Here is a 26,615-nt window from a genome sequence, read left to right on the forward strand (position 1 = left end):
TGTGGAGACATAATTTTTTTATTGCGAAACAGTTATACTCGATGGGGGGAATGCCTCACGTGTTGAATATTTGGATATATGAATGCTGTTCTAAGGTAGACAGTATGATAGACGAGTGGGTTGGAAATGTAATTCCCCAAATTTTCAACTAGCAGGTGATTGGAATCAAAGTTAAGTACGAGAAATTTATGGCTGGTATGTTCAGCAAGGTAAGTATGATGTATATTATTTCGATCTTAGTTTTAATTTTCAATGTGCTTACTTTAACAGACTATTAATGTTGCTATTTTTTATTGTTTAACAGTTAGTATACAACAATATACGACCAACTGATGAAGAAGTACAAAGTCTTGATTTGCAAATGATTGAGGGATTTCAATTAAAAAAAGCTAAAAGTGGATTTTCTCCAGAAATTGCTGCAGATTGTTTCGATAAAAGACCTGTTGTCGACGTACAGTCACAAGTGGACCTTGATATATAAGATTTTGAGGAATTTAGTACGGTCTCTCCTACAGAAATTCTCAAGAAGGCAAGTTTGATTACTGATGCTTCAACATCTCATCCGACTAAGAAGCAAAAAACAGTCCGTTTTGATTCCACAACTGCCGAGGAGCAAGTTTGTCAGAAAACACCATCTTTTATTTCAACAAGAACTTAGCCAACCTAAAAAATAGCTTCTTCAGGTTTGGAGCATGTTCATGCCGAAAAGACAATTCCATCATCGTCACTCAAGTCAGTTTGTCAAGACAATTCTGATGAAAAGTGGGATGATATAAAGTTATTTTTGCAATCTTATGTAAGTTCATTCATATCTAATAGTCAACTTTCTTCAGCTTTTGACATGCTGGTATACACAAAATTCAACTTTCATCAACATTTAGTCTTATGTAAGTTCATTTTGACATGCAGGTTGACACAAAAATCAATTGTCTTCATGATATAATAGTCAAACAACATTATGACTCAAATGAAAAAATGGATATACAACATGCCGAACTCATCCAATTGTTGAAACACCACAGCCAAAAAAATAAAAAGGTGCACCAAAAATAATTTAACTTATACAATTCATGATTTTGTATTTCTTTTTGATTCAATTTTGTGCGTTTATACATATTCTGAATTAGAATTGTATTATGTGTTATTTAACTATTATTTGTACAATGTTTTATAACATACATAAAATGCTTACTTTGTGTTATATGATATACAAACAATATGTCATGTATATTAACTATTTCTCATGGAGTTGATAATTGCAATGGCGTAGTATGTGCCAATTATGGTATGTATATTAACTAATATACATAACTACTTTAAGTTAAATACACAATATAATAATAAGTTGTACTCATAAGTATGATGTGTAGTGTATAGCTATGTATATTACATACATTTAATGTTTGTAACATAACATACATAAATTGTTACATTGTGGTATATAATATACCAACAACATGCTATGTATATTATATATTTCTCATCGAATTGATAGTTGCATTGGCATAATAGCTGACAATAATGATATGTATTTTAACTAATACATATAAAAGCTTTATGTTAAGTCCACAAAAAAATTCCAACTTATACTATGTATATTTTATAGCTATGTATATTAGACTGAAATGGCATAGTATCTGATATATCTACTATAACAAACTATAAAGGTTCATGTTTTGGATGGTTCAACAGTCGGTGAAAAATCAACACAAGCTCAAGTAGACGAGATGGATATCATGCAGAATATTGAAGGCATACAAAAAGGGGTACTTTTTTAAACATACATTATTATTAGATCACGTTGATGTTATCAAAATTTTTTTAAAGAATATACTGTACTTATTTCAACACCATCAGCAAGAGGGAGAAGAAAAAACAGGAAACGTATCATCTAAAGAAGATGTTGAAGATATTGAAATCTTCAAAACCTTGAAAGAAAAAGGAAAAAAGGTATTTAATCACAAGTGATAATTATACATACTTCATTATATATATTACTTTTTCGTTACTTCTTTAATTTTATGATTTTTATCCAGCTTAGAATTTGGTACAAATTGAATATTGTTTAACGACAGTTATATTTATGTTACAATGTATACGTATTATATTATATATATGCAACACAACACAAATTATGAAAGCAATTAACATATAAAGCAATAATTATTTTTTATTCGTAGATTTTTTATGAGACAGATAAATCAATAGACGTATACTCTACTGCTTATCCAATGGATGGTCACTACTTTGATTGAAACCGCAGTCCCATACAACAACAATCACAGGTTAAATATCTCAAAATTTAACGTTTACAATTAAAACATTGAACTGACTTAGTTATGTATATGTTTTACATTATGATTGGTAGGATGCCGAAGGATGCAGTGAGGATAATGCTACTGCCATCCTAGATGCTCTTGAAGAATCCATAGTAAATCACAATTCTGACAACACCAATGTCGGAACATCTACTATTGTGCATGCCCATAATGATCACATGGTAAATAAATAAGGCCATTCTTTTTCATCCATAGGTCAAATATGTAAGAAATGTAATATTTTTTCGTTTATAGTTAAATCTAAATAATGAACTACTTTTGTATATGTTTAGTGTTATGTTTTCAAGGATGTTGAAGGAGTTAGTGCTGATTTTGGGCCTGCCATATTGAAATGTCTAGTCGCGGCTATAGAAAATCAGAAACCTGATAATGATAATGTTGGAACATCTAATATGCGGGTAACTTCACCAAATGTTTTTACGCCCTGCATGTCTTAATTTTCAGATATGGCACTACTTCTATGTGCGCATTAAACCAAATCTAACAATACATACTTCAAATTTAATCTTAGGTTGATTATTCGATCACACTTCCTGAATCGGCTCAAGTCGAGTTAGATGTGATATTGAAAGTTATTGCAGCACCAGTTGATGATGTTCCTATTGAAGTAGTTCCACCGACAGAATCAATTGTGAACCAACACGACATCTCTGATAGTCAGTTTTCTCTTGATTTTCCTGATGTTGTTGTCGTGACTCATCAAGTTGCGAAAACTCCTACTAAGATTGTTAAGAGAATCAGGACGAGATCCAAAGTTTTCAAGTCTCCATACACAACAGAATATACTTCTGGCTCTAAAGCAATTGAGGATCAGATCGAAGAGCAGAAACAACAATTAGCTTTTGATGGTTTCCTAATATCTGATACTATGTCAAGCAGTGTAATTGAAGAGTTCAAACAGTGGGTGGAGGAAAAGTAAGTTTTTATCGATATTAAAATTAATTATTTCACTCAATGAATGTATTATATTTTTTTTATAATAACAAATTTAATTTCTTTTATAGAAAATATGATGATGATCACTACAAAGCAAAATCATCTTATGATGATGATCACTACAAAGCAAAATCATCTTCGCTAGGAGTTTATGAAATTGATTTTGTGGTTACTCATGCACGGACAAAAAATTAATTTTACTTGATGTCTCAAAAGAACACGTATTGAAACACTGAGGTATTTAAACTTTTTAATTTGATAATCATTCGTTTTTACTTGTTCTGTTATGTTGTATACATACATACATGGTATATATGTGTTAATCTACTTCGGAGATTTTGTATGTGTTAAATAAGTTTTAAATAAACTATGTTTCTCTTAAACTACTACTTCAATTTCTAATTTATGTACATCATGCTTTTGCACTGTATATGTGTTCATTTTTTATATGATCAGTTTAGGCATTTGACAACACCTACATATACATTATAATATACATCACTATTGATTTTTGTGTCATGTTTGTTCTAGTATCCTCAGGTCACACAAAAAATGTTTATGTATATGTTAACAAATTCATCACTACTAAAATAGATGGACATCATCTATGTATATTATAACCTATATGTTAACTCAATTATAACACAACAACATATGTATATGTCTACCTTAATATATGTATTAGATTGCTAATGAAAGTGTATGTTAATAATTCATAATCAGTATGTATATTTAATAATATACATCACTGAATGTATGTAGTTATGAACTTTCTTGCATACTCAGGTTTCATCATATTTTATATATATGTATGTATTATCTAGATGTATGTCTACAAACACTATTCTTAGAAGTATGTGATTTTTATTACATAGCACATAATTCGTTTCATCTTTCTCCTCTTTTGTAGCATATTGATGTCATTTTCTATCATTTACGGAAGAAATCAAAATTAAGGAATGATCAAGATTACAGGTTCACAATAACCAACTATTTTTTTAAGAACTACATTGACAAGAGATACTCCAGATACTATGAAGACGATACAAATACATTCCTAACTACACAACAAGATTATGCTAAATCTGTCCGTGTTGCTCTAATTGAAGAGGCAATAACACATATAATCAAGGGATATTGCATGCCATTTGGTTTGCCATGGCACTAAGTTGATGAGGTGTATGTTCCTATCAAATGCAATGAGAATTTTCACTGGGTGTTAGCTATTATTGCCCTGAAGGATAGACGCATACGCGTCTACGATTCGTTGTCCAGACGAAGGAATACAAAATCAATTACTGAGATTCAAAAGTTGGCTAAGATGCTGCCAACTTACCTCTCTGACAGTAAATTTTATGATGAAACATCTCGTACGGATTGACCTAATCTTAAAACATATAGGGATAAGATTACTCAAACGGCACAAATTTTGAATGAACATCCCTTTGACGTTGAGTATGTTCAACATATTATGCAACAAGAATGCGACAGTGTGTAAGTATACTTATATATTCTTTTTATTTGCAATATTACTGTACATGTATTAATGTATTTGTATTTTTCATTGCTAGTAAGTATTACTTAATAACTTCTATTATCTTTTGTATGTATGACAGAGATTGTGGAGTCTTTGTTGCCGGTTATGCAGAATACCTAAGTGAAGAAATGAACGTGCCTTCTGATGATTTTGAAGCAGAATACCATAGAATGCGTTATGCCACACTACTTCAAAAATATGGTATTCAAAAAACAAAGAAAGATTATGCTAGTGAAAATGATGATCCTCCAAGATCAAAGTCGAGAATTATTCAAATTCCAGATGATAATGCAATAGTTTGCATTGAGTAGTCTTACTGAAGAATACTGTTAAGATTTTTAATTTATTCTGCTAAAATTTGTTAGGAATTTTCAAGTTTTAATTATTTTAGTTGTTTTGTAAGGCAGAGTACAATATTTTTTTTTAATGAATAGGATGAAGTTTTTATTTGACATATGTATTTTTTTAGCAATGACGAATGCAGTTTTTGATGAATATTGCATATGACAACATTTACATATATTTGTGGATGTTATGTGTGTATATGTTTTTCATATATATTGTAAACAATAAAAGTTAATACTGTATATTGTAAAATATACATAAATGTAATGTGTGTATATGTTTTAATATAAACAAAACCTCCTAAATTTAATCTGTGTATATATTATAATATACATATTACATTATATAACTAACTAATAAATGTTGAAAAATATACATTAGTATACATTTAATTGAAAAAAAATATATTAAAGAAGTAAGTTAATTCAACGCTATATGTAAAACTCATAACATTTGTTTTTTTAATATACATCACAGTTAATACTGTATAATGTTAAATATACATAAATGTGATGTCTGTATAAGTTTTAATATACGCAAGACCTCCTAATTTTAATCTGTGTATATATTATAATATACATATTAAATTATATAACTAGCTAATAAATGTTGAAAAATATACGTAAGTATACATTTAATTGAAACAAAAAATATATTAAAGAAGTAACTTAATTAAACGCTATATGTAAAACTCATAACATTTATTTTTTAAATTTTTTGTTTATAACTATACGTTTTCATTTACAACTCAAACGTTATATAATAGAGCTATGTAGATTAAATGATCTACATTAATTAATATATAATATACATAAAATATATATCTGAGTTAAAGGCTATAAATACAATTTATGTATGTTATATAATATACATAACTGTACCACCTACTGGTTTCCAACGTTATTTCATTTCTCTTCATAAGTATAGCAAAACAATAAGTTAATTCAACATTATAAAGAAAATACATAACAGTTGATTTTCAAAATTTAGTTTTTAAAAAAATTAAACATACACATCACAGCTTTACATTGGAGCTATGTACGTTTTATGATATACAGGTAAAAATTGTTAGATAATATACACAACTATGTTACTCTAGAATATTTCAAAACACTTATGAAAATACACCAGCGTATACATAAAAATCACAAATAATAAAAATAAATTAACACTAAAATTAAGATCAAAATAAATAATAATTTATTTAAAAGAAAACAAAACACAGAAATAAATAAGTTGGTACTCTTCAATAGTATAGAAAAACAATAAACTAGTTCTCCTTTGAAAAAAAACTACATGAACGCCTATTGTGCCCTTCATGGCCGCATCGTCCACAATGGTTTGTGCTTGAAGAAAGTGTTTCACTTGATTTCTTCTTTCTCCCCTTCTTCGGTCTACCTGGAAGTCTTTTGTATAACGGTGGCAACACTTCTTCTTCATCTACACTGCTGGGAACATCCCAGTCTTTCTTGTCTAGCATTGGAACCTCATATGCCTTGACCAATGTGTTTGGCTTGTAGTATTCTGAACAGTAATCTCCAAATTCTTTTACATGTTTAGACTTCAATACAGCTATAGCGTGAACACAAGAGATTTGATCTATTTGAAATCTTGCACAGTTGCATGAGCCATTTTCTAAATCAACAATGTATCTTCTCCCAGATTCATAAACTGAATATATATATGTTGAAAAAGACTTCACCTAAACAATAAATAACAAAATTCCAACCAATTATTTTTTACTGGAAATAAAAATTTAAATACACTTATTTTCAGTCAAACAAATACTACATATAAATGAACATTTAAAAAAGTTAATGCTTATACATACCGTCATTCTCAAAGCTTTCACACCGTTGAGAGTAAGAATTTCTTCAAATCGACGCCCAAAGTGGTACTTGTATAAGAAGCTATTTCACTATTCTTACAGTTCCAAGAACCAAATAATATTCGAACTTCTTCTAAGAATCCATATATTGGCAATCGCCGGGCCTCTACCAAACAACCATTAATACACTCAGCAATACTCGAGGTCATCATCCGACCTCTATTTACCGGTGAATGACATCTACTCCACTTTTCATAACCAACTTCTTGTAAATATTTTTTCACTCTCGGATCAGCTTTTTCAATCTTTGCCATCAAATATTCAAAATCATCTTTCCTATAAGCTTTAGCCATTGAATAAAACAAATCACTGATACTTTCTTTGCTCTTACGAAAGTAACTACAAACATTTTTTCAAAAATGCCATATACACGTAAGATATGGGACATTTGGATATACGACATTGACAGCTTTTATAATACTTTTGTTCCTATCAGATACAACACACATGTTTTCACGTTCACCGAATGCAGCTTTGAACTGATTGAAAAATCATGTCCATGAATTATCATTCTCAGTATCCACAACCCTATACGCAAGTGGTAATATGCATCCTAAATTAAGTAAAAACTGTATTAGTAGAAGAACAACAAGATTCTTTGAAAGCCTACTGGACAAAATTTTTATGTGTTAACATATACATAGATGTATATGTTAACATATACATAGTTAACATATGTATATTAAAATATACATAAATACGTACGTGATAATAAATACAATTTTTTCTATTTTTTTTTAAATACAAAAAAAAAGTTAACAATTTTTTTTCAATAACTTAAAAAAAAAAAGTAAATATGAAATACAATGAATGTTTAACAAAAATCAAGTATTTATGATTTTTCACATACCTGCATCATCAAGAGTACTTGCTGAGACAAAAGTGCCTTGATATGGTCCACTTAAATGTGCACCATCAACAACAACAACAGGCCTACAATACTCAAAACCCCCTTATCGTGGGATGCAATGCTATAAACAAATATATAAATCGATTATCCCATGATTTATGCATTGCAACGTGCGAATTAGGATATACATTTTTTAACATATAAATGTATCTCGGCATCTGTCTATAACCATCCGCAGGTCCGCCCCTCAACAAAGCGATGGCACGCTCCTTCGCACGCCATGCTTTCATATAATTTATATCCACACTATATACAACTTTTATTTCTTTAATGATGTCCCCCGGTGTGTGCCTTCTCATATAGTTAACTAGTTTGGGAGCTGTGAATTCACATACAAAAGAAGTTGTCACCAAAATATTCTGCAGTACCCTATCCCTCAAATTGCATGTATGTTCTGGATTAAATTTTCGAATCATAAAAATATCTGTTTTTTTTGTAACTAGATGCTTCCAACTTCCACGTATATTTCTCATTGTAATAGAGGAGTACAGAGCTGAAATATAAAAAACACTATTCAAATGATTATATTTTGCATCATTTCATAAGTTTTAATCATTTAGTTGTTACGAATCCATCATAATACAACATAGACATGCATAATATTTCATCAAAGAAAGCTATATACAATCTAATAATTCATGTAATAAACTTTAAAGATGAAGTATGCAGATTATGAATTAAATAACATATCTACTCTCATGTTACCAATTATGTATATGTTTACACATACATAACTATTTATGTATATGTTTTAATATACATAACAGTTTTCTCTTACCAAAATTGATAATATAAAGAATTAAAATCATAGACATAGCAACTTATATGTATATTAAACCAAGTACCTCAGAAATATTAATAAAGAAGAAAATGATAACCAGTTTTGTTGTATGTATTCGATGGCTTTTCATAAAATACAAAAAAAATTGTAAATTGAAATTCATTACCTCACATAGACATACATAACTTCAACATACTAACAAACAAATATTGCAAAGGTCACAATGATAATTTGTATTTCGATTTTAGTTTTAGCACAAAAAAAAAATACACATGTTCATGCAACTATATATAACATTTTAATTAAAAACAAATAACATAAAACATTCAATGATTTCATATATCATACCGCTTAGTATAAAAAAGATACGATTTCACCTTTTTTTGTTTGATCGTTTTGCTTTAACATTGAATCCATTAGTCACTTTATATTTCGACATCACTGAAACAAGCGTATTTTTATCCTTGTACATCTGTTTCACCTTTACATCAATACTTTTGCTATCGCATATCAAGTTATCTTCAACCTCTGGTACATACAAAGCACACTCATTTTGTGTCTCAGCAACAGATAAAGCCAAAGCATCAGATTCAACACCTTCCAGGCAAACCACATCTCCTGTTTCCCTATCGAACAATATGCCATCTTCACATTTTTCTGTTGTTGAAATACAAAACGGATACATCATGAACGCTGGTTGAGATTTTTTCAACTCGACATAAAATTGTACATTATTATCGTTACGGATATGAAAAGGTGAATCATTCACGTCAACAACATAATGTACATCAATATTTTTCCGAGTTTCGTCAATGTTTATTTTATCAGCAATCGATGAAATCAACCTCATATAATTTACTGATTCAGCAACAACAATCCCTTCAATTTTATAATCCACATATTCTATTTGAGATCTCCATTTACCCGAGTACCTTAAAAGAATAACAATATTCATCTTCAATAATTGAAAATAATTTGCTTTGATCAGTAAACAATAAAAAACAAAGATGAAATTTGATTTTTGATTTATGATGTTGCTTTAGATTTGCGTTTTTAGGTATTTGTGATTTTTAAAATTTGAAATTCCATTCATGAAATATGATTCATGGGATGCAGTAATCCACGTATTAAATTAGTTGCACCATTTACGTCAATGAATGCTGAATATCCGTTACTCCCTGTCTAACAGATTACAATATACATTACTTGTTATGTATATATCTTTTACAGAATGTATATTAAACGAGGGAGACTAAACTAATTAAAAAAATAGAATGGGATGGGATGTAATTACTTCTAAAATGTTGGGATTTATGAAATTTACATATAATTTAATACGCAAACTAAATAATAACCCCTTAATAATTCAAATCCATAATCTTTAAAATTAGATTTGGGCAGTGAAATGAAGAGAAGCTTGAAATACTCAATTTCGTCAACGTACTATGGCTTCCGATTTTCATAAAGGTACTGAAATTAATTGCTTCGATTTCTTCAAATTTTGTTTCTTCTTTCCCAATTAATTGATTTTCTCCCTTGTTCATTGTTGATTTTGATTATTATATAGTCATAATTACTTCTAAAATGTTGGGATTTATGAAATTTACACATAATTTAATCCGCAAACTAAATAATAACCCCTTAATAATTCAAATCCATAATCTTTAAAATTAGATGCTGATATAAAATTGGGCGCACGACTTAAGAAGGGTAAATAAATTGCAATTTGGGCAGTGAAGCGAAGAGAAGCTTGAAATACTCAATTTCGTCAACGTACTATGACTTCCGATTCTCGTAAAGGTACTGAAATTAATTGCTTCGATTTCTTCAAATTTTGTTTCTTCTTTCCCAATTAATTGATTTTCTCCCTTGTTCATTGTTGATTTTGATTATTATATAGTCATTATTTGTTGATTTTGATTACTATGTAGTGATTTTTTTTGTTTGTTTTAATGATTTTATAGTGATTTTGTTGTTGTTCATTGTTGATTTTGATGATTATATAGTGATTATTTGTTTATTTTGATTGCTATGTAGTGATATTTTTGTTTATTTTAATGATTTTATAGTGATTTATTGTTGTTCATTGTTGCTTTTGATTATTATATAGTGATTATTTGTTTATTTTGATGACTATGTAGTGATTTTTTTGTTTATTTAATGATTTTATAGTGATTTGTTGTTGTTCATTGTTGATTTTGATGATCATGTAGTGATTGATTGATTGATTATGTAGCGATTGATTGTTTGTCTTTGTTGATTTTGATGACTATTTAGTGATTGTTCATCTAAGAGCGACTGGCGATGCCCCCATTCTTAAACAAGCCAAGTTTAAGGTTCGTCCGCTTTCATCTTTATTGGATAAATTAAGATCCAAAACCCAGATATATTAACTCTTTCTGTCTTTGTCCCGTCGATTACTGCTTTTCCTTTGACTATCAGTTTTTAACTTTACACTTGTAGGTACTACTGTACAACTTTAATTTATAAATCTTTAAGGAATCGGTATGTGAATTTATGCTGAAAATTTCATGTGTTGATGCACTCAAGAAGGGGCGAATATAGTAGGTAGTTTATGGTGCACGTGAACTTTGGTCTTTGTGCAAAACTAGATATTTTATGTATAAACACCCTCCATTCTTGAATAAGTGCTCCTTTTGCCTTTTGACTTTGTTCCTAAATAAGTGTATGATTAAGCCTTCAAGAATACTTTGATCATAGTCTTCCTAATATGCCCTTGTTCAATTACCAAAACCATTAATTATCAATGTCAACTTGGAAAGAGGTAGTATAAACTTTATTTAGAGTTAGGTTGGTAAAATTACATTTTTATTTTCTAGGAGTTAGTAGTTTATTAAGGGGCGTGCCAAACCAAAAGCATGCACTTATTTAGGAATGGCGGGAGTATTTTCAAAAATTGATTTGATATTATCTTCTGGTACTCATGCTACAAAAAGATTTAGTGGTGCACTTTGTTGACGAGGTAGAAGGATCAATTCTCACTCAATGCATTTTTTCTCTCCTTTCGTTAATAGTGCACCCATCTTCTAGAAAATTTAGATTCACCTCTGCACCGAGGGTGTGGCCTAGTGTTCAACAAAGTTGATTGAGAACCATGATGGCTTAGTAAAACACTGGGTGATTTCTTCCCATTTGTCCTAGCCTCATACTTGATACTAGGTAGAGATGGCTGGGACACCACGGTTATTAAAAGAAAATTTGATGGTTTGACCCTCATACTTGGGTATTGACAGTCTTTCTTAAGGATGGTATTCCAATGGAATCTTCAGAGACACCCATCCACCTCCTTATGTGATGAAAAAAAGAAAGAAGATAAATTAAAGTATGATTGAATGCCTTTCATTGGGATGTTTGACAAACCTTTTTCCTTGTAATTGTTTTCGTGTATCCCTGTTTATTTCATTGTTGGTCATGCATTGTGTATGAAGGAGTATATTCACATCGGTTTGCTCCATGGGTTTTTAGTTATAACTTCTGCGAATGGTAAAATTCAATTGAAAGCTGTTTGGGAACAATGATGCACTTGCTGAGATGATAAATGAAAAGAGAATGAGAAAGCAAGTCAAAATTTGTGTCAACCTATTAATGATTGTGCTTGAGTTTTGACTTAGTTGGATTCGACTATATAAGTCCTTTGTATCGGTTCTCCTATGTTCAGGAGATAATGCTTAGGTGGGTTGTGCCATAAGTTACTAATGTCTGATTCGTATGTCTATCCTTACAGGTAGTGTGGATAGAGGTGGAAAATTAGGATTCTAGTGGTCCTGTGGAGAGTCCAAGAGTGAGTACAATTTTTGCCTCCATCCTTTAAGTTTCCAGACACTTTAGTGATTATTCCTTAGGCTTTCTATCCTTGCTCTTAAGATGAGTGTTTGTAGGCTGTTTAGATTGCTTATTAGGGATAGGTGCACTCTTTGCAGCAGTTGGACAGGGTTAGGACCAACCAAGATAAGAGAGCTAGTGTATAATATTGTGAATGTAGAAGTTAGGTTGTAAAACAATCCTTCAAGCATAATACCAGCATAAATGGACTGGTTAGTTTTCTCTCAGCAGTAGCACTGGTGGTAGCCTGATGGAGCTGCTTATAAGTGAAGCTGTTGGTTTTCTGCATAAATGGAGCCTTCATAAAGGATCTGTTGGTTCTCTTAGTTGGATACTGGTAGTAGCCTGTGAAGGGTGTGAGTGTGTGACCAAGTGGTTCAATGAAGATGGGTTAAGCGTCATGAGGTCTCAGCTTCAATTCCCAACAGAGACAAACATTAGGTGATTTCTTCCCATCTGCTGGTCTCAGGTTCAATTCCCAACAGTGACAAACATTAGGTGATTTCCTCCCATCTGTTCTAGCCTTGGTGGACAGAGTTACCTAGAGTTACCTGGTACCTGCTGCTGGTCGGGGTGTGCGCAAGCTAGTCTGGACACCAAGGTTATAAAAATAAAAACCACATACAATGGTACTGATAAGGGGATGCTTCCCTTTGCATTCAGCACAAGAAAACAAAAGAGGGCCGCTTATCTGGAAGAAGCAGCTGATAATTCTTACAGGGGTATGTCAAGTCCTTTTCTTCGGGGAGCCTGAGGAATAATAGGGTAGTTGAGATTGTTCCATGTGGTGTCAGTTGAAATTTGACTTGAGCTAGATTGGCACCGACTCTGCACTCTCTTTATTTTCATATTCTGCTAATGCCTAATGCAATAGTATGCTTTTCCATCTGTCCCAATTTGTTTGACAGGATAAGTCATATAGTTTGTTTTTATGACTGAGAAACTGGTGCCAACCCTTAGGACCAGTCGAGCTTTCGAATGATGGGCCTGCACCTCTACCCGTCATCACTTAATACCAGGCTTAGTTTGCATGGAGAAGGACTTGAACCTGTGACCTAAGTCCCAACTCCCAAGTCCATCATCCTTTGCCACTTGAATGAAGCTTGGGGGCTTAGGGTATCTAGTTTCTCAATGTTTTTTACTTGTCTGTGCTGGAGCCAGCCTTCAGATACTCTCCTACTATAGATTTAGAGTAATTCCCATAAAGCATTTATGTTATTGTAGCCAATCAAAGATGATAAAAAGCTATACTTCCTAGATTTGAAAAGAGGTTTTACAATTTTCTCTCCTATTTTCGCTGATATGCCTTCATCTAATTTTCAAATTGTATATAAACATCGATATAGATTCCAGGTACTGACAAATTCATCAAAGTAATAGATTTTCTGCGGCGCCAACTCCATAGGGAGACCTTGGTACGTCCTTTATCTTTCTTGAAATTATGAAGTACAGAAGAAAGAATTGCTCTCAATTGTTGAAAACTTGAAATTTTGAAGTACTGTGCATTATAGTTGTGACTTGTGGTTACTGATGTAATCTTTCCTCTGTAGTTTGTGTATGTCAACAGCGCCTTCTCACCAAATCCAGATGAGTTGGTAATTGATCTATACAATGTAAGTTTCTTGCTTGTGTAATGTTGCGTACAAATTATTTCAAGATGTTTGTCCTTTGCTGATCAGACATTTTACCTTCATTTGACAACAACTTAACTGGAAGCCATGGATATAGTGTTCTTTTCTTTGACTGGAAGTTGTATAGAGTTCCCTCTTTTTTAATCACCAGGCTTAGGTTTGTTCTGGTGTTTATAGGCTGATTTCAGTATAGATGTCCTTTGGTGATCAGACATTTTAGTATTTTACTTTCATTTGAAGTTATTGTTTTTGTAAGAAAACAATTGTTTTCTCTGTTCATAACACTTACCGATCCCTTTCTTTTCACAGCTTACGTAATTTCTTGGTGTTCAATAGTTATAGAGCCCGTTTGGATGAGCTTATTCTTTTTGGCTTATAAGCCAAAAGCCAAAAGCTAGAAATTCTAGCTTTTGACTTTTGGCTTATTTATGCCTTTTTAGCTAAAAATAAAGTGCTTTTAAGCACTTAAAAAATTTACCCAAACACTATTTTTGGCTTAAAAGCTATTTTTGGCTTAAAAGCACTTAAAATAAGCCCATCCAAACGGGCACATAATACTTTATTGAGCATCTTGGAAGCTTCAAAAATCCAATTCACATAATTTGATTTTTCAGTATTCGATAAAATCTACAGTATGGACCAAAAGCATCTTCTTGGACCAACACTCCACAATCTCTAGATAGTCAAAGAAACCCAATACATCATTCCTTTTTAATGCACTTAAAATGCTATATGTATTGTGTTCTCTTTGTTATTTGAAGTAAAACATAGTTTAACAACTCAGCATCATACATGAGCTCTTGATGTTTTTATGGACGGTCCGTAGAAACTATATGTTTCTCTCGTTTGTCTGAATCTCTGTATTGGTAAATTGACCATTCACCGCTTTTGTTGAGCAGTTCTAGTTACTAAACTTGATTAGCCTGTTAACTTTGTTTTCAGATCTTATTATTGATATATTCTCTCGATTCACTTGTGGTGCAGAACTTTGGTTTTGATGGTAAGTTGGTGGTCAATTATGCATGCTCCATGGCGTGGGGGTGAAAACTCCTGGTTGTTTGCAGTACATTGCTAGAAGCTTCTCCATATCTGAGTAAATACTTACTCTGTACGATAGAAACCCGGCATCAATGATTAGTCAGATTGTTCTTCTGTAGATTGTTCAGTATATAACTACGATTTATATGTTGTTGCTTATCGATTGTGTTCCAATAGTTTCTTCATGGACGATTGATCTACGTTACCCATAAGGAAAGGCCTTTCTCTGCGTCCTTTTTTCCCTCCAGCTCGTAAAGTTCAGATGAAAAGTTTGGAGTCCTTTCAATTTTCACCATTGTCACCCTTCAATTCTGTGAAGTTAACAATCCTCTATTCATTTGTGTAATTTCTAATTGTTTGCAACTTTCATCTTTATTTTGGGGTTCGATTGCTGCTTCCGCATTCGCATTTCCTCCCCTGAAGGTATATACATCGACAGTCATTTCTGCCCCTCATTTAAGAACACAAGCTACAGTTCAACAATGGAAAGATTGCTAAGCTACGAATATAATTCTGTTTTAATGCCTAAGAAGTTGAATACCCTTTTAATTTGATAAAACTTTAGCAATGCCTCATGCTTCCTGGTCGAAAGAATTTTAAAAAAATTTCAAGCATTCAGCACTTGCACGAAATCAATATATACATGATATATATTTGTATCACTTAACCATAGCTATATAATAAATATATATTGTCACTTTATTACATTGCTATATCACTTAAGCATGGTAAACTTATACATTGGGTGTGGGTAAAGTTTTATTGCAAGTATAATGTCCCTTAGAAATGCCAAAATAAAATGCAACACTTGCGCTTTTCAACAAACTGCAATTTTAGTGTCATTAATTTCTGTAACGAAAAAGGACTAAAACTGTCCCAATATATTCGATTTGGTTAAAGTTCATATTGTTTGACTCTCAAAAAGGAAATTATAACAATTATTTTGGATGGAGGGAATACCATATACGAATTAAAATACCCACCAGTCATAAACTGACACGTATCCCGTACGGTAATGACACAAATAACTCTACTTCAATGATAAATCCGGAAAGCAAATTGAATATGGCAGTTCTAAATTAGGAAATAATGAGCAGTAACATTTGAGTCAATGATGAGGCACTAGTGGCCATATCTTGCCTTTGTGGAAGGGCAATTGTTCTAGTCCACAAATTCTTTTTTTCCAATAGCTTGCATGCCGTGCATTTTTAGCAAATTGAAGGACATATAATAAGTTCTACTTTTTTTTTGGGTGCCTCTTGAGTTTTCCTAGTTGTCATTCTGTCTTCTTTTAGACATTCTTTTCTCACTTTCTCCAACCATGTGCCTGCCATTTGGATTAGGACCACTTAATGCATCCTTTGTCTTATAAAACATGCAAGGTTTCTGCAATGGTTATTCATTTATTTACTTTGATAATCTAATACTAGTAATTACATGAGTTGAATTGAAATGGGATAGTGAGGATTCATATAACCGATCTTGACTTGTTTGGGATTGAGGTGTAGTTGTTGTTGATAATCTAACAATAATTACATGAGTTGAGCTTAAATGGGATAGTGAGGATTCATGTGGCCGATTTTGACTTGTTTGGCTGAGGCATAGTTGTTGATAATTTAACAGTAATTACGTGAGTTGAGCTTAAATGGGATAGTGAAGATTCAAATAGATGACCCCGGCTTGTTTGGACTGAGGCGTAGTTGTTGTTGACGATCTAATAGTAATTACAACAATTTATGACAGTATCGTTGAATAAAGAATAAAGGAAGATGGTATTTGAATCTTGGAAATTCGAATTGGTTTACAAGTAGCAGTATTAAGAATAGTCATCAAGGATACTACTGCACATGCATCTCAAATGGCTAACATTTTTTGCCATCTTAGCTTATCAAGATATGTGGAGATCTTTTTGAAACCAAGAACAAGTATGAAGAGAACACTTAAACATATTATAGTTTAAAGCAGTAGTACAATATTGTTTTTCTTACTATACTGTTAGTTGTTGGCCGAAGGGGAGCCTTGGAGTATCTGGTAAAGCTGTTGCCATGTGACCAGGAGGTCATGGGTTCATGCCTTGGAAAGAGCCTCTAGCAGAAATGCAAGGTAAGACTGCGTACAATAGGCCATTGTGGTCGGACCCTTCCCCCGACACTGCGCAAAGCGGGAGCTTTAATGCGCTGGGCTGCTGCCCCCCCCTTTTTTTTTATACTGTTAGTTTTTTGCCCTCAAAATTGTGTCTCCTATGGTGTATTTCTGTTTTACTGTCATTCAGGATTTGCTTTGTAAGTTTGTGCATGACACCTAGTTACTTCCATCCTAACATGCATTGCTCAAAATAATAAGTGTTTTATCTACCCGAGACATTAGTCTTTCATAGGATTCTCCTCCTTTCAAAAATGGAAATTAAGATATCCCAATATAGTAGCTCTACTTATCAACAAACAAATCTTGTCCTGGCTAGAAGGGAGTCTGTTTTGTGGTCTATTCACTTCTTCAAATCATGATAAGCCATATCACATAACATGTGGCTATCGTTCCCTATCAAAATTTGAGTGGCATTTTGCAATGTAATATCCAAAAGTCACTCACTTGACTCTATGTATATACACTAGTCCAAGTAACTTTGGTATATCATATTTTCACATACACTTCATTCCTAGAAAATAAAAATGTTCGAACTTCTCTTTTTCTTTGCTATCCTCATCTTGAGCAGCAATGCTGCTGTGCAAGACTTTTGTGTAGCAGACTTGAAAGGGGCAGAGTCCCCTGCTGGCTACTCTTGCAAGGCCGTTACAAAAGTCACGGTGAACGACTTTGTGTACTCTGGCCTAAGTGCAGCAGGAAACACCTCAAACATCATCAAAGTTGCAGTGTCACCAGCCTTTGCAGCTCAATTCCCTGGCCTTAATGGTCTCGGTCTCTCTGCAGCACGTCTCGACTTAGCCCCTAGTGGTGTGGTACCATTCCACACTCACCCAGGTGCTTCTGAAGTCCTGCTTGTCGTGTAAGGTTTGATCACAGCTGCTTTCGTTTCCTCAGCAAATACTGTTTACTTGAAGACACTCAAGAAAGGTGAAATCATGGTATTTCCACAAGGTTTGTTGCATTTTCATGTGAATGCAGCTGGTGTTACCTCTGTTGCCTATGTGTTCTTTAGTAGCTCCAATCCTGGCCTTCAAATCACTGACTTCGCATTGTTTGCCAACGACTTGTCGACTAAGTTGGTTGAGGCTACAACATTTCTTGATGAAGCTCAAATCAAGAAACTCAAGGGTGTGCTTGGAGGCACTGGCTAAAACATTTGGTCTAGCTACCAATGTGCTCTAGTGTGCAATTGTGTTTCATTTTTGTCAGAATTGTTATTTTTTGCGTCCTTGTTTTTGACAATTCTTGGTAACTACTTGCAATTGTCCTGTCACCATTCTTTGTGTCAATGCCATGTTATTTTGAGCTTAATTCTTATGGTTTTTAACTTCAGTCATGGCCTGTATGCTACCAAATTAGACATACTGCTCCATTAAGTCATCCTCCCCCGTTTCAATTATTGAACGCAAGAAAATAAAAAAGTCTTTTGAATAGTGTGGTGTTAAACTAAAAATATGTAAAATGTATCAAAATGCGCTTTCATCTTGTGGTTTTTAACATGTCACGTCAAAAAATAGAATTAAAGAGTAGCTAGCCAAAAAAGAAAAAAACATTCTTTCTAAACATACTAAAAAAAGAAAGTAAAGCAATCAAATTGATACGAAGAAAGTACATATAAAAAACAATCAAATTGATACGAAGAAAGTACTTTATATGTAGGGGTTTTCATAATTCCTAGAAACCGAATGACTGAACCAACGAACAAACCGAATCGAAACGAAAAATAGGAGAATGGACCAAACTAAATTAAATTAAATTTGATTTTAGTATATCTTAAGAAACAGAATGTTCAAGAATATTCAAAATTGTAAGGAACCAACCGATAAATACCCCTTATCTATATGCGTGGTACTGATACAAAGGAGAAAGCCTATATAAAAAGGAGATAATTCTACACGAAGGTAGTAGAAAATGTTGTTCTTTTCTAGATTCCGTAATTATGATCCTAGCTATTCATAATTCATGAAAGACCAAGATAAAATTTGTAAACTCATAAGGTTTGGGTAATCTTTCTTAGTTTAAGCTAGTTTTTAAGGTCCAAGATTTAATTTGACATGAGTCCAAGATTTAATTTGACATAATAAGAGTCAAATTCATTGAATTAGATGTGGTGCCTCCGTCCTTGAATGTGATATTCTTCATGTTCTAGTGTTTTAGTGATTTATAGATGATTTTTTTTGCAGATGAAACGGATTACCTAACGTATTCCACAAACATGATGAAAGTAGTAAAATAAGAACATAATTTTTCACGTGGAAAATACTCGGTTCAAAATAGATGCAACAAAATCATGACCTGTACCTACGTAGGATTTAACCCAATTTCACTAAAACAATGATCCACTCAAACATCGATTACAAACTCTGTAACCTAAAGGAAATATAAACTCTAATTCCTAGAATGATACAAACCACCCTTGACTTATGTTCCCAAGTCTTCAAGTTATCCCAACTTGATGGCTAACTCCTAATCCAGGTTGTAACACACTGAAACTATGAAAGCACAAATAATTACAACTCAAAGAATATCAAGCTAAGCCTATAACTATACTCTGCTATGTGGACCTGTTCCATCTAGGATAGTTATTGTTTGGCTTATGCCAGATTTCTGGAATGTCAGCAAAACATAGGTTCATGCTAGATTTCTAGAATGATTTCTGGCATACTCTAAGAAATCATCACCAACCATAGTCAAGAATAACGAATGTTTTAAAGAGTTTATAACATGGGTTTAAGAGAGTTAGATGGTTAACCGTGAAGGCATGGGTTCAAAAGGCTCATGCCTGAAATCGTATTTTGCTGACATGTGATTTATTATGTCATGAAACATGGATAATAATTGTATACTTGCTTCATTCTTTGGTATACTATAGAGAAGAGACTCTAATTCTTACGACAAACTTAAATTGGGGGCATGGCCAACGAGTTAAATCTTGACCGACATAGCCCATGGTTTTTAGAGATTTCAAATATACCATCTAGCTTAGAACTAGAGAAAAGATTCGAGTCTATGTTTTAATGTTGTTATTTGAAGCTTTTAATTATATCCTTGTGATTTGATTTGTATGCCTATGACTATTATGTATGTATCATACCCTTTTTTGGTTGTTCTACATGCCAATACATTCAATGTATTGACCGTCCTCGGGTGGCTGCATAGCTTCATGATGTAGGTTTGGAGGAATATTCTCGTGGTCTATTGCAGCACTAGGATTATCATACGTCATCAGGTTGGTGAGCCCTCCATCTCTCGATAGGTGGTTTATTTAGACATTTAACATTTTCAATTATGGTATTATTGGGATTTCCCCCCTCTTATACATATTTTCTTACGTAGACTAGATTGGTTGAAAGAATTAATTTATTTTGTTTAGAGCCTGGGATCATTTCTGTTATTTGCATTTAACCCTTTTGTTTAACTATACTTTTCATATATTTCTTTGATTGTGAATATGCTATGAGATAATGCTAAGAGGTCTTTCACGACCTTTATGGGTTTGGGATGCTCGTCTCGGCCAGGGCCAGGGCTTGGCTCATTAAAAACTTGGTATCAGAGCACGATTCAGGGTTCCAAGGTGTTTACGAAGCTATGCCAAGTAGAATTCCTTTTATGGTTGTATAGCATGCCACATTAATAAAGGAAGGTTACCGGACATTTAGGAATATTTCCCTTTCTTCATGTTCTAGTTCTTGCTAGAGAGTCTTGTTTCAATAAATTATTCTAACTCACGACTTTTTCGCATTTTAGATTATGCCTCTAAGAAGATCAAATGGTCAGAGGGTTTCAGCTGGAAACTTCATCCTTACTGGAATAATACTGAAAAGGTTCGTCCTACCTATAGAATGAGGACCCATAATGGAGTTCACACTACTGATACCCCTCTTTTATTAGGGTTCCACCAGCCTTAAATAGTCCTTCATGGGTTCCTAGGACTAAAACCACCCGTACACAGTCCCCTCGGGGTGAGGTTTTAATGAGGAGTTTAGATAGACTATCCAAATAATTTCCTAAATTATATCATCTTAGTCCCACTAATCAGATAATGTTGTTCTATTGTTGGTTCGTCAAAAGTTACTCAGGTCGGTCAATTCATGATACTAAATCCATTAACTTTCATGGGTTCCAAAGTTAGGAACGATCTTGAAGAGTTTGTGGATGAAATGGAAAAAATATTCAAAGTTATGTATTTTAGTGATATTGAAGGGGTGGAGTTTGCAGTCTATCAGTTGAAAGGGGTGTCCTATTAGTGGTATGACAAGTGGAAGACAATCAAGGGTGAGGATGCAAAACTTATTATTTGGGAAGAATTCTCTTACGCCTTTCTGTATCGTTTCTTCACTAAGTGTTGAGAGAAGCTAAGGCTGAAGAGTTCATAAATTTAAAATAGGAAAAGATGAGTGTCAAGGAATATGCTATGAAGTTCACCCAGTTGTCTCGTTATGCTCTAAAGTTGGTCTCATATATGAGGTCCCAAATGAAAAAGTTCACTTCTGGCCATTCTAGTGATCCAGTGTTAGAGTGTAAGGGGGCGATGCTGAACAATGATATGGAAGCTCTAGGTTGGTAGTCTACATGCAACAAGTGGGAAATGAAAACAAGAAACAAACAAAGGCAGAAGAGCGGTAGAACAAGAAGTCTAGGTATGCAGATCAGGATGCTAATCAGCCTCATAATGGTAAAAGTGGCAGGTAGTGGGTTAAAAAGAAATCTTTGGGTAATACCCATTCCTCCGCTAGTGTATCGGTCCTCAAGCCTTCAAATGACTATCAGTTTCAGCACAACCATGGCCTTAGGATGTAGGGTACCTAGTCATAGGGTAGTTGATGTCGCCCAATTTACTCCCCTAAAAAGTACAACCTGGTTGCTTGTCAAATATAGAACCCAACAAGGTTAGAGTTGATCCAACAAGGAATAAGATAAAAATCTGTTAAAAATATACGGATGTAGTTGGACACTTTAGAAATTAAGGGGTGGGGAGGGGTAATACACCAAGTCTTCATGTTCTAAACCTCTCAAAATATAGGCCATGAAGTTAGATTTTCGATGCATCAAGCCTCGTCGTAATCTAACGTCGTGGCAAAGAGTTGTGGAAAGTTTCCCCTAAGGACCTGATACACTACTATGACTACAACTCAGGAAATAAGTTGTAACAACTCATGACGAGTCATCACGAGTGAGTGGTAGTCACTCCTGTGAAGGCCCCAAGTTTGAGCCCAGTGGCTACGATTAGACCTCATAACTAGTAATCGTGACTATAAGTTGTAGGGAGGGACTCATAGCTTGACCAGTAAAATGCCCAAGACTCGAGATTCAGACTACGACTCCATCTTGTGACTCGTAGTCAGTCATGATGAGTTATATGGATAAAGTTGTAGTCAGACCAGAAAGGGGCCTCAAACCCTAGATTCTAGCTTACGACTCAAACCATGACTCGTAGTCAGTCCTAATGAGTCATAGGGTGAGTCGTAATGACTGGGAGCATGTTTTCTTGCACATTTTTCTAGATACTTTTATGTTTTTTCCCACTCCTTCTAAAGCCTAACCACATCGTTTAGGCTTCCCAAAGGGGGTATAAAAGACCTAAAACCCCCCAATTCCATCTTTTATCATAATTTAACTTAGAGAAACAAAAAAAGGGTAGTTTTTTTTCTCCCTAGAAGCAATTAGGGTTTATCAAGCAAGCCCAATTCCCAAGAAGATTCATCCAAGTTTCCATACTTAGTTATGTGGGATATTCATCAATGGGCCTCTTTCACCCATTGAGTCCCAACGTTTCTCTAATCCTCAAGTTTAATTCCTTTTTTTAGGTTCCATGAAAAGTATAAAACTCCATGATTCTTCCATGTAAATTTTTGAATTCAACCATGAAATAGTGTTTCCCATAAGTTTCAAGTATTCTTTCGTACCCTAATCATGATAACTTATTATATTGATGAAATTGTTGGATTCTTGAGTTTAAGTCATAAAATTTTCTATCATGTCATTACGTTGAAATCATTATATTTAAATATATTATTTTCATGCTGGTGGGTTATGAACACCCGACACCTAAATAATCACATGCTATAGTTTTCAAGATTTCAAGTTATATATAAATATAACATATTTATATCACAAAAATCATAGCATTGTCATGTTGAGCATTATCAGTATTGAATCATGTTAAGCAATTATCATTACCAGTGTTATTTAGTTGGGAGTAAATATTTAACACCGAGTGAACGCAGGAATGGAGGTTCCCCCATCAGTAGGCATGAGTCGTTAGTAATAGTCCCTAAGTTCTAGACCTACAATGCCACCATAGATTATGAGGTTTCCCCATTATTAGAGGCATGACACCCTCGTCCTTCGAGACATTGGATTAGTGGATCCATGCAAGCTAGTGTTTGTACCCTTGACAAAGTACCATCATCCTTCCAACTGGGTTATAGGTTGGACCCTGATTTTCTCAAATTGGGGCATGTTGGTTATGGTTATCTCCCATAGTCTCAGTTCAGTATTCAAGTTATATCAGTTCAGGTTTGCATGACCAAGTGTCTAGCCTGACAAATATTCAGTTAATAAGTTTTACAGATTACTTCAGTACATGCTTTACTTGGTCTTGCATTCGATTTACATGTTCATGTATTTATGTTCAGTACCATTACATATATATATATATATCAACTGGTCCTTATTTTCCATACCAGTACATTCAAAGTAATGACCGCATACTCTCATTTACGCTATAGTAGTTTCGCAATTTAGGTTCAGATGCTCAGTTCTCAGATCGCACGAAGTCCATACCTGTATCACTCAACTATAACATTGGTGAGTCCTCATCAGTCGTGGACTAGTCATATTACTTATCATGCTTTCCAGTACTTTATTTCATAATGTTTCAGCAGTTAGAGTTAGTTGGGGACCTATCCCTATAACTCGTCATGTTTAAAGGCTTTCATATTGTCAGACAGTTAGTACGGTCCTTTAATGATGATTTTTAGTACACTTATCATTGTTTTGACTATTCATCTATTTGATTTTATAAGACTTCTGCATAGTATTTTATTATCTTTTTTTTAGTATTTATAGCTTATGCCAGACCATGGGTTAGCTTGGGGTTACTTGTGGCCTTAATTACCGTGTTACAACTAGGGTTAGTCTTGGGTCATGACAAACTTGGTATTAGATCCCATGGTCTAAGGTGTCCTAAGTTGTCAAAAAGCCATGTTACGTAGAGTCGTGTTCATAGATGTGAAGCGTGCTACGCTTATGAGCGAGAGGCTACGAGATATTTTTAGAAAAGTTTCTCTTTTTTCAATGTTCATGTCATGCGATGGAGCATGAGATCTATGGAATTTTCTCTCTAAGTCGTCCTTCATCCGTTTATAGAAAATACCTCCCAGAAAGAACAACAGAAGGAGGAATGGGGACCAGCTCGCACTCCACCTGTTCAAGACGACCCTCTAAACGGATATGTCTCCCATGGAAAATTTAGGGAAAACATAAACCTAGTCTATGGCTTCCCAGAATAACCAACAGGTTGTTGCCCCAATCAATCCAATAGTGAATACAATTGCTGCTAGGATCCGTGACTTTACTCGGATGAATCCTCCAGTGTTCTCTAGATCTAAGTCAGAGGAGGATCCACAATAGTTTCTTGATTAAACATAGAAAGTGACTGATATCATGGGTGTCACTTCTAGCGAGAGTGCTGACTTAGCTGCTTACTAATTGCAAAGGGTAGATCATACTTAGTTTAAGCAATAGAAGGAGGATAGAGGTGCCGATACAGGGCCTGTTGAGTGGGATGAGTTTGGTACTGCTTTCTTAGATAGGTTCTTCCCACTAGAGTTGAGAGAGGCCAAGGTGTAAGTGTTCATCAATTTGAAGTAGGATAATATGAGTGTGAAGGAGTATTCACTCAAGTTTACTTAGTTAGAGAGGTATGCTCTAACTATGGTGGCTGATTCCAGGTCTTGAATGAGTAAGTTTGTGTCTGGAGTTTTTAAAGATGTAGTCAAAAAGTGTAGAACAACTATGTTTATGAAGGATATGAATCTCTCTAGGCTGATGGTTCATGCTCAACAGATTGAGGAAGAGAAGCTAAAAAAAAAGGAAAAGAAGAATAAGAGGGACAGAACTAGTAGTTTTAACTTTTCTTAGCAAAGACCTGATGTTGAAAATCATTCTCAGTTTATCTAAAAATCTTCATCCCCATCTCCATCGTTTACTGGTGCTCCAGTGCCCAAGTTTCGGTTAGATATTCGTGATAGAGCACTAAGATCCAAGTCCCAGGATAGTATGAACAGTGGTGGCATAAATCCAATCTATAAGAGGTGTGGTAAGAAACATAAGGCTGAGTGTATGGACGGTAGTGATGAGTGTTTTGTGTATGGCCAGACAGTCCACAAGATAAGGGATTGCCCAACGGATATGCGAAAGGGCAAGAATGATAGTCAGCAGGGCCAGATTAATTCTTCAGTAGCACCAATAGGTCGCCCTACCCTGCAGGGTGCCACTTTTAGTGTGACCAGTGGACAACACCAGAATTGACTTTATGCCCTCCAGACTGGAGAGGATTAGGAATGTTCTCCTAATGTAGTTACTGGTATGCTACGAGTCTTCTACTTTCATGTTTATCAATTATTAGACCCGGATATTTACTTTCCTTCATGAATCCTTATGTAACTATAGGTTTTGATATCAGTCCTGCCATATTAGTAGAACTCTTTTCAATGTCTACTTCAGTGGGTAGTTCTATTATAGCCCGGCGGGTATACAGAAATTGCCCAGTCATAGTGTCCTAAAAAGTTTCCTCATTATCGGCATGGATTATCTTCATTCCTGCTATGTCTCAGTTGATTATAGAAATAGAACCATCCAGTTTTAATTTTCTAATCAGCCAGTCATAGAATAGAGGGTAGTAACTCAACACCTATAGGTCAATTTGTCTCCTACCTTAAGGCGAGGAAAATAATTTCCAAGGGTTGTATTTACCATCTTGTATCAGTCAAGGTCTCGAATTCTGAAATTCCAAGTCTTGAGTTAGTTGCAGTGGTAAATGAGTTTCCTAAAGATATTCCTGGAGTTTCTTTCGAAAGGAAAATTGACTTCAAAATAGATCTCTTCCTAGATACCCGATCTATTTCAATTCTAACTTATAGAATGGATGTAGCTGATCTTAAGGAATTGAAAGAAAAATTGAAAGATCTCTTATATAAGGGTTTTATTAGACATAGT

At 33.9% G+C, this 26,615-nt stretch overlaps 2 protein-coding genes and 1 pseudogene across 2 annotated transcripts; 2 read left to right on the forward strand and 1 right to left on the reverse strand.

Moving 5' to 3' along the window:
* Nucleotides 1-6,427: 6,427 nt before the first annotated feature.
* Nucleotides 6,428-9,691, reverse strand: LOC107848986. The gene is made up of 3 exons (XM_016693685.2): nucleotides 9,114-9,691; nucleotides 7,012-7,384; nucleotides 6,428-6,859 (listed from the first exon to the last, which is right to left on the reverse strand). Exons 1-3 carry the CDS (start codon nucleotides 9,689-9,691, stop codon nucleotides 6,428-6,430), a joined length of 1,383 nt encoding a protein of 460 aa, XP_016549171.2.
* A 501-nt stretch (nucleotides 9,692-10,192) lies between these two features.
* On the forward strand, nucleotides 10,193-15,479 carry LOC107851403 (ubiquitin-like protein ATG12). The gene is made up of 5 exons (XM_047401108.1): nucleotides 10,193-10,536; nucleotides 11,014-11,072; nucleotides 13,926-13,994; nucleotides 14,130-14,192; nucleotides 15,195-15,479. Exons 1-5 carry the CDS (start codon nucleotides 10,515-10,517, stop codon nucleotides 15,252-15,254), a joined length of 273 nt encoding a protein of 90 aa, XP_047257064.1. The 5' UTR covers nucleotides 10,193-10,514; the 3' UTR covers nucleotides 15,255-15,479.
* A 2,418-nt stretch (nucleotides 15,480-17,897) lies between these two features.
* On the forward strand, nucleotides 17,898-18,661 carry LOC107850092 (annotated as a pseudogene).
* The last annotated feature ends 7,954 nt before the right edge of the window (nucleotides 18,662-26,615 follow it).

This window comes from Capsicum annuum, chromosome 12 (assembly GCF_002878395.1).
Source record: "Capsicum annuum cultivar UCD-10X-F1 chromosome 12, UCD10Xv1.1, whole genome shotgun sequence".
Lineage (NCBI taxonomy): Eukaryota > Viridiplantae > Streptophyta > Magnoliopsida > Solanales > Solanaceae > Capsicum > Capsicum annuum.

Coding starts and splice junctions, on each gene's coding strand:
- LOC107848986 (XM_016693685.2), bottom strand. CDS start 9,691: ATGAATATTGTTATTCTTTTAAGGTACTCGGGTAAATGGAGATCTCAA. Junction 7,385..9,113: donor AAACGATCAAACAAAAAAAG/GTGAAATCGTAT, acceptor AAATGTTTGTAG/TTACTTTCGTAAGAGCAAAG. Junction 6,860..7,011: donor AGAAATTCTTACTCTCAACG/GTGTGAAAGCTT, acceptor TTTATTGTTTAG/GTGAAGTCTTTTTCAACATA.
- LOC107851403 (XM_047401108.1), top strand. CDS start 10,515: ATGACTTCCGATTCTCGTAAAG. Junction 10,537..11,013: donor GACTTCCGATTCTCGTAAAG/GTACTGAAATTA, acceptor ATGACTATTTAG/TGATTGTTCATCTAAGAGCG. Junction 11,073..13,925: donor TTAAACAAGCCAAGTTTAAG/GTTCGTCCGCTT, acceptor ACATCGATATAG/ATTCCAGGTACTGACAAATT.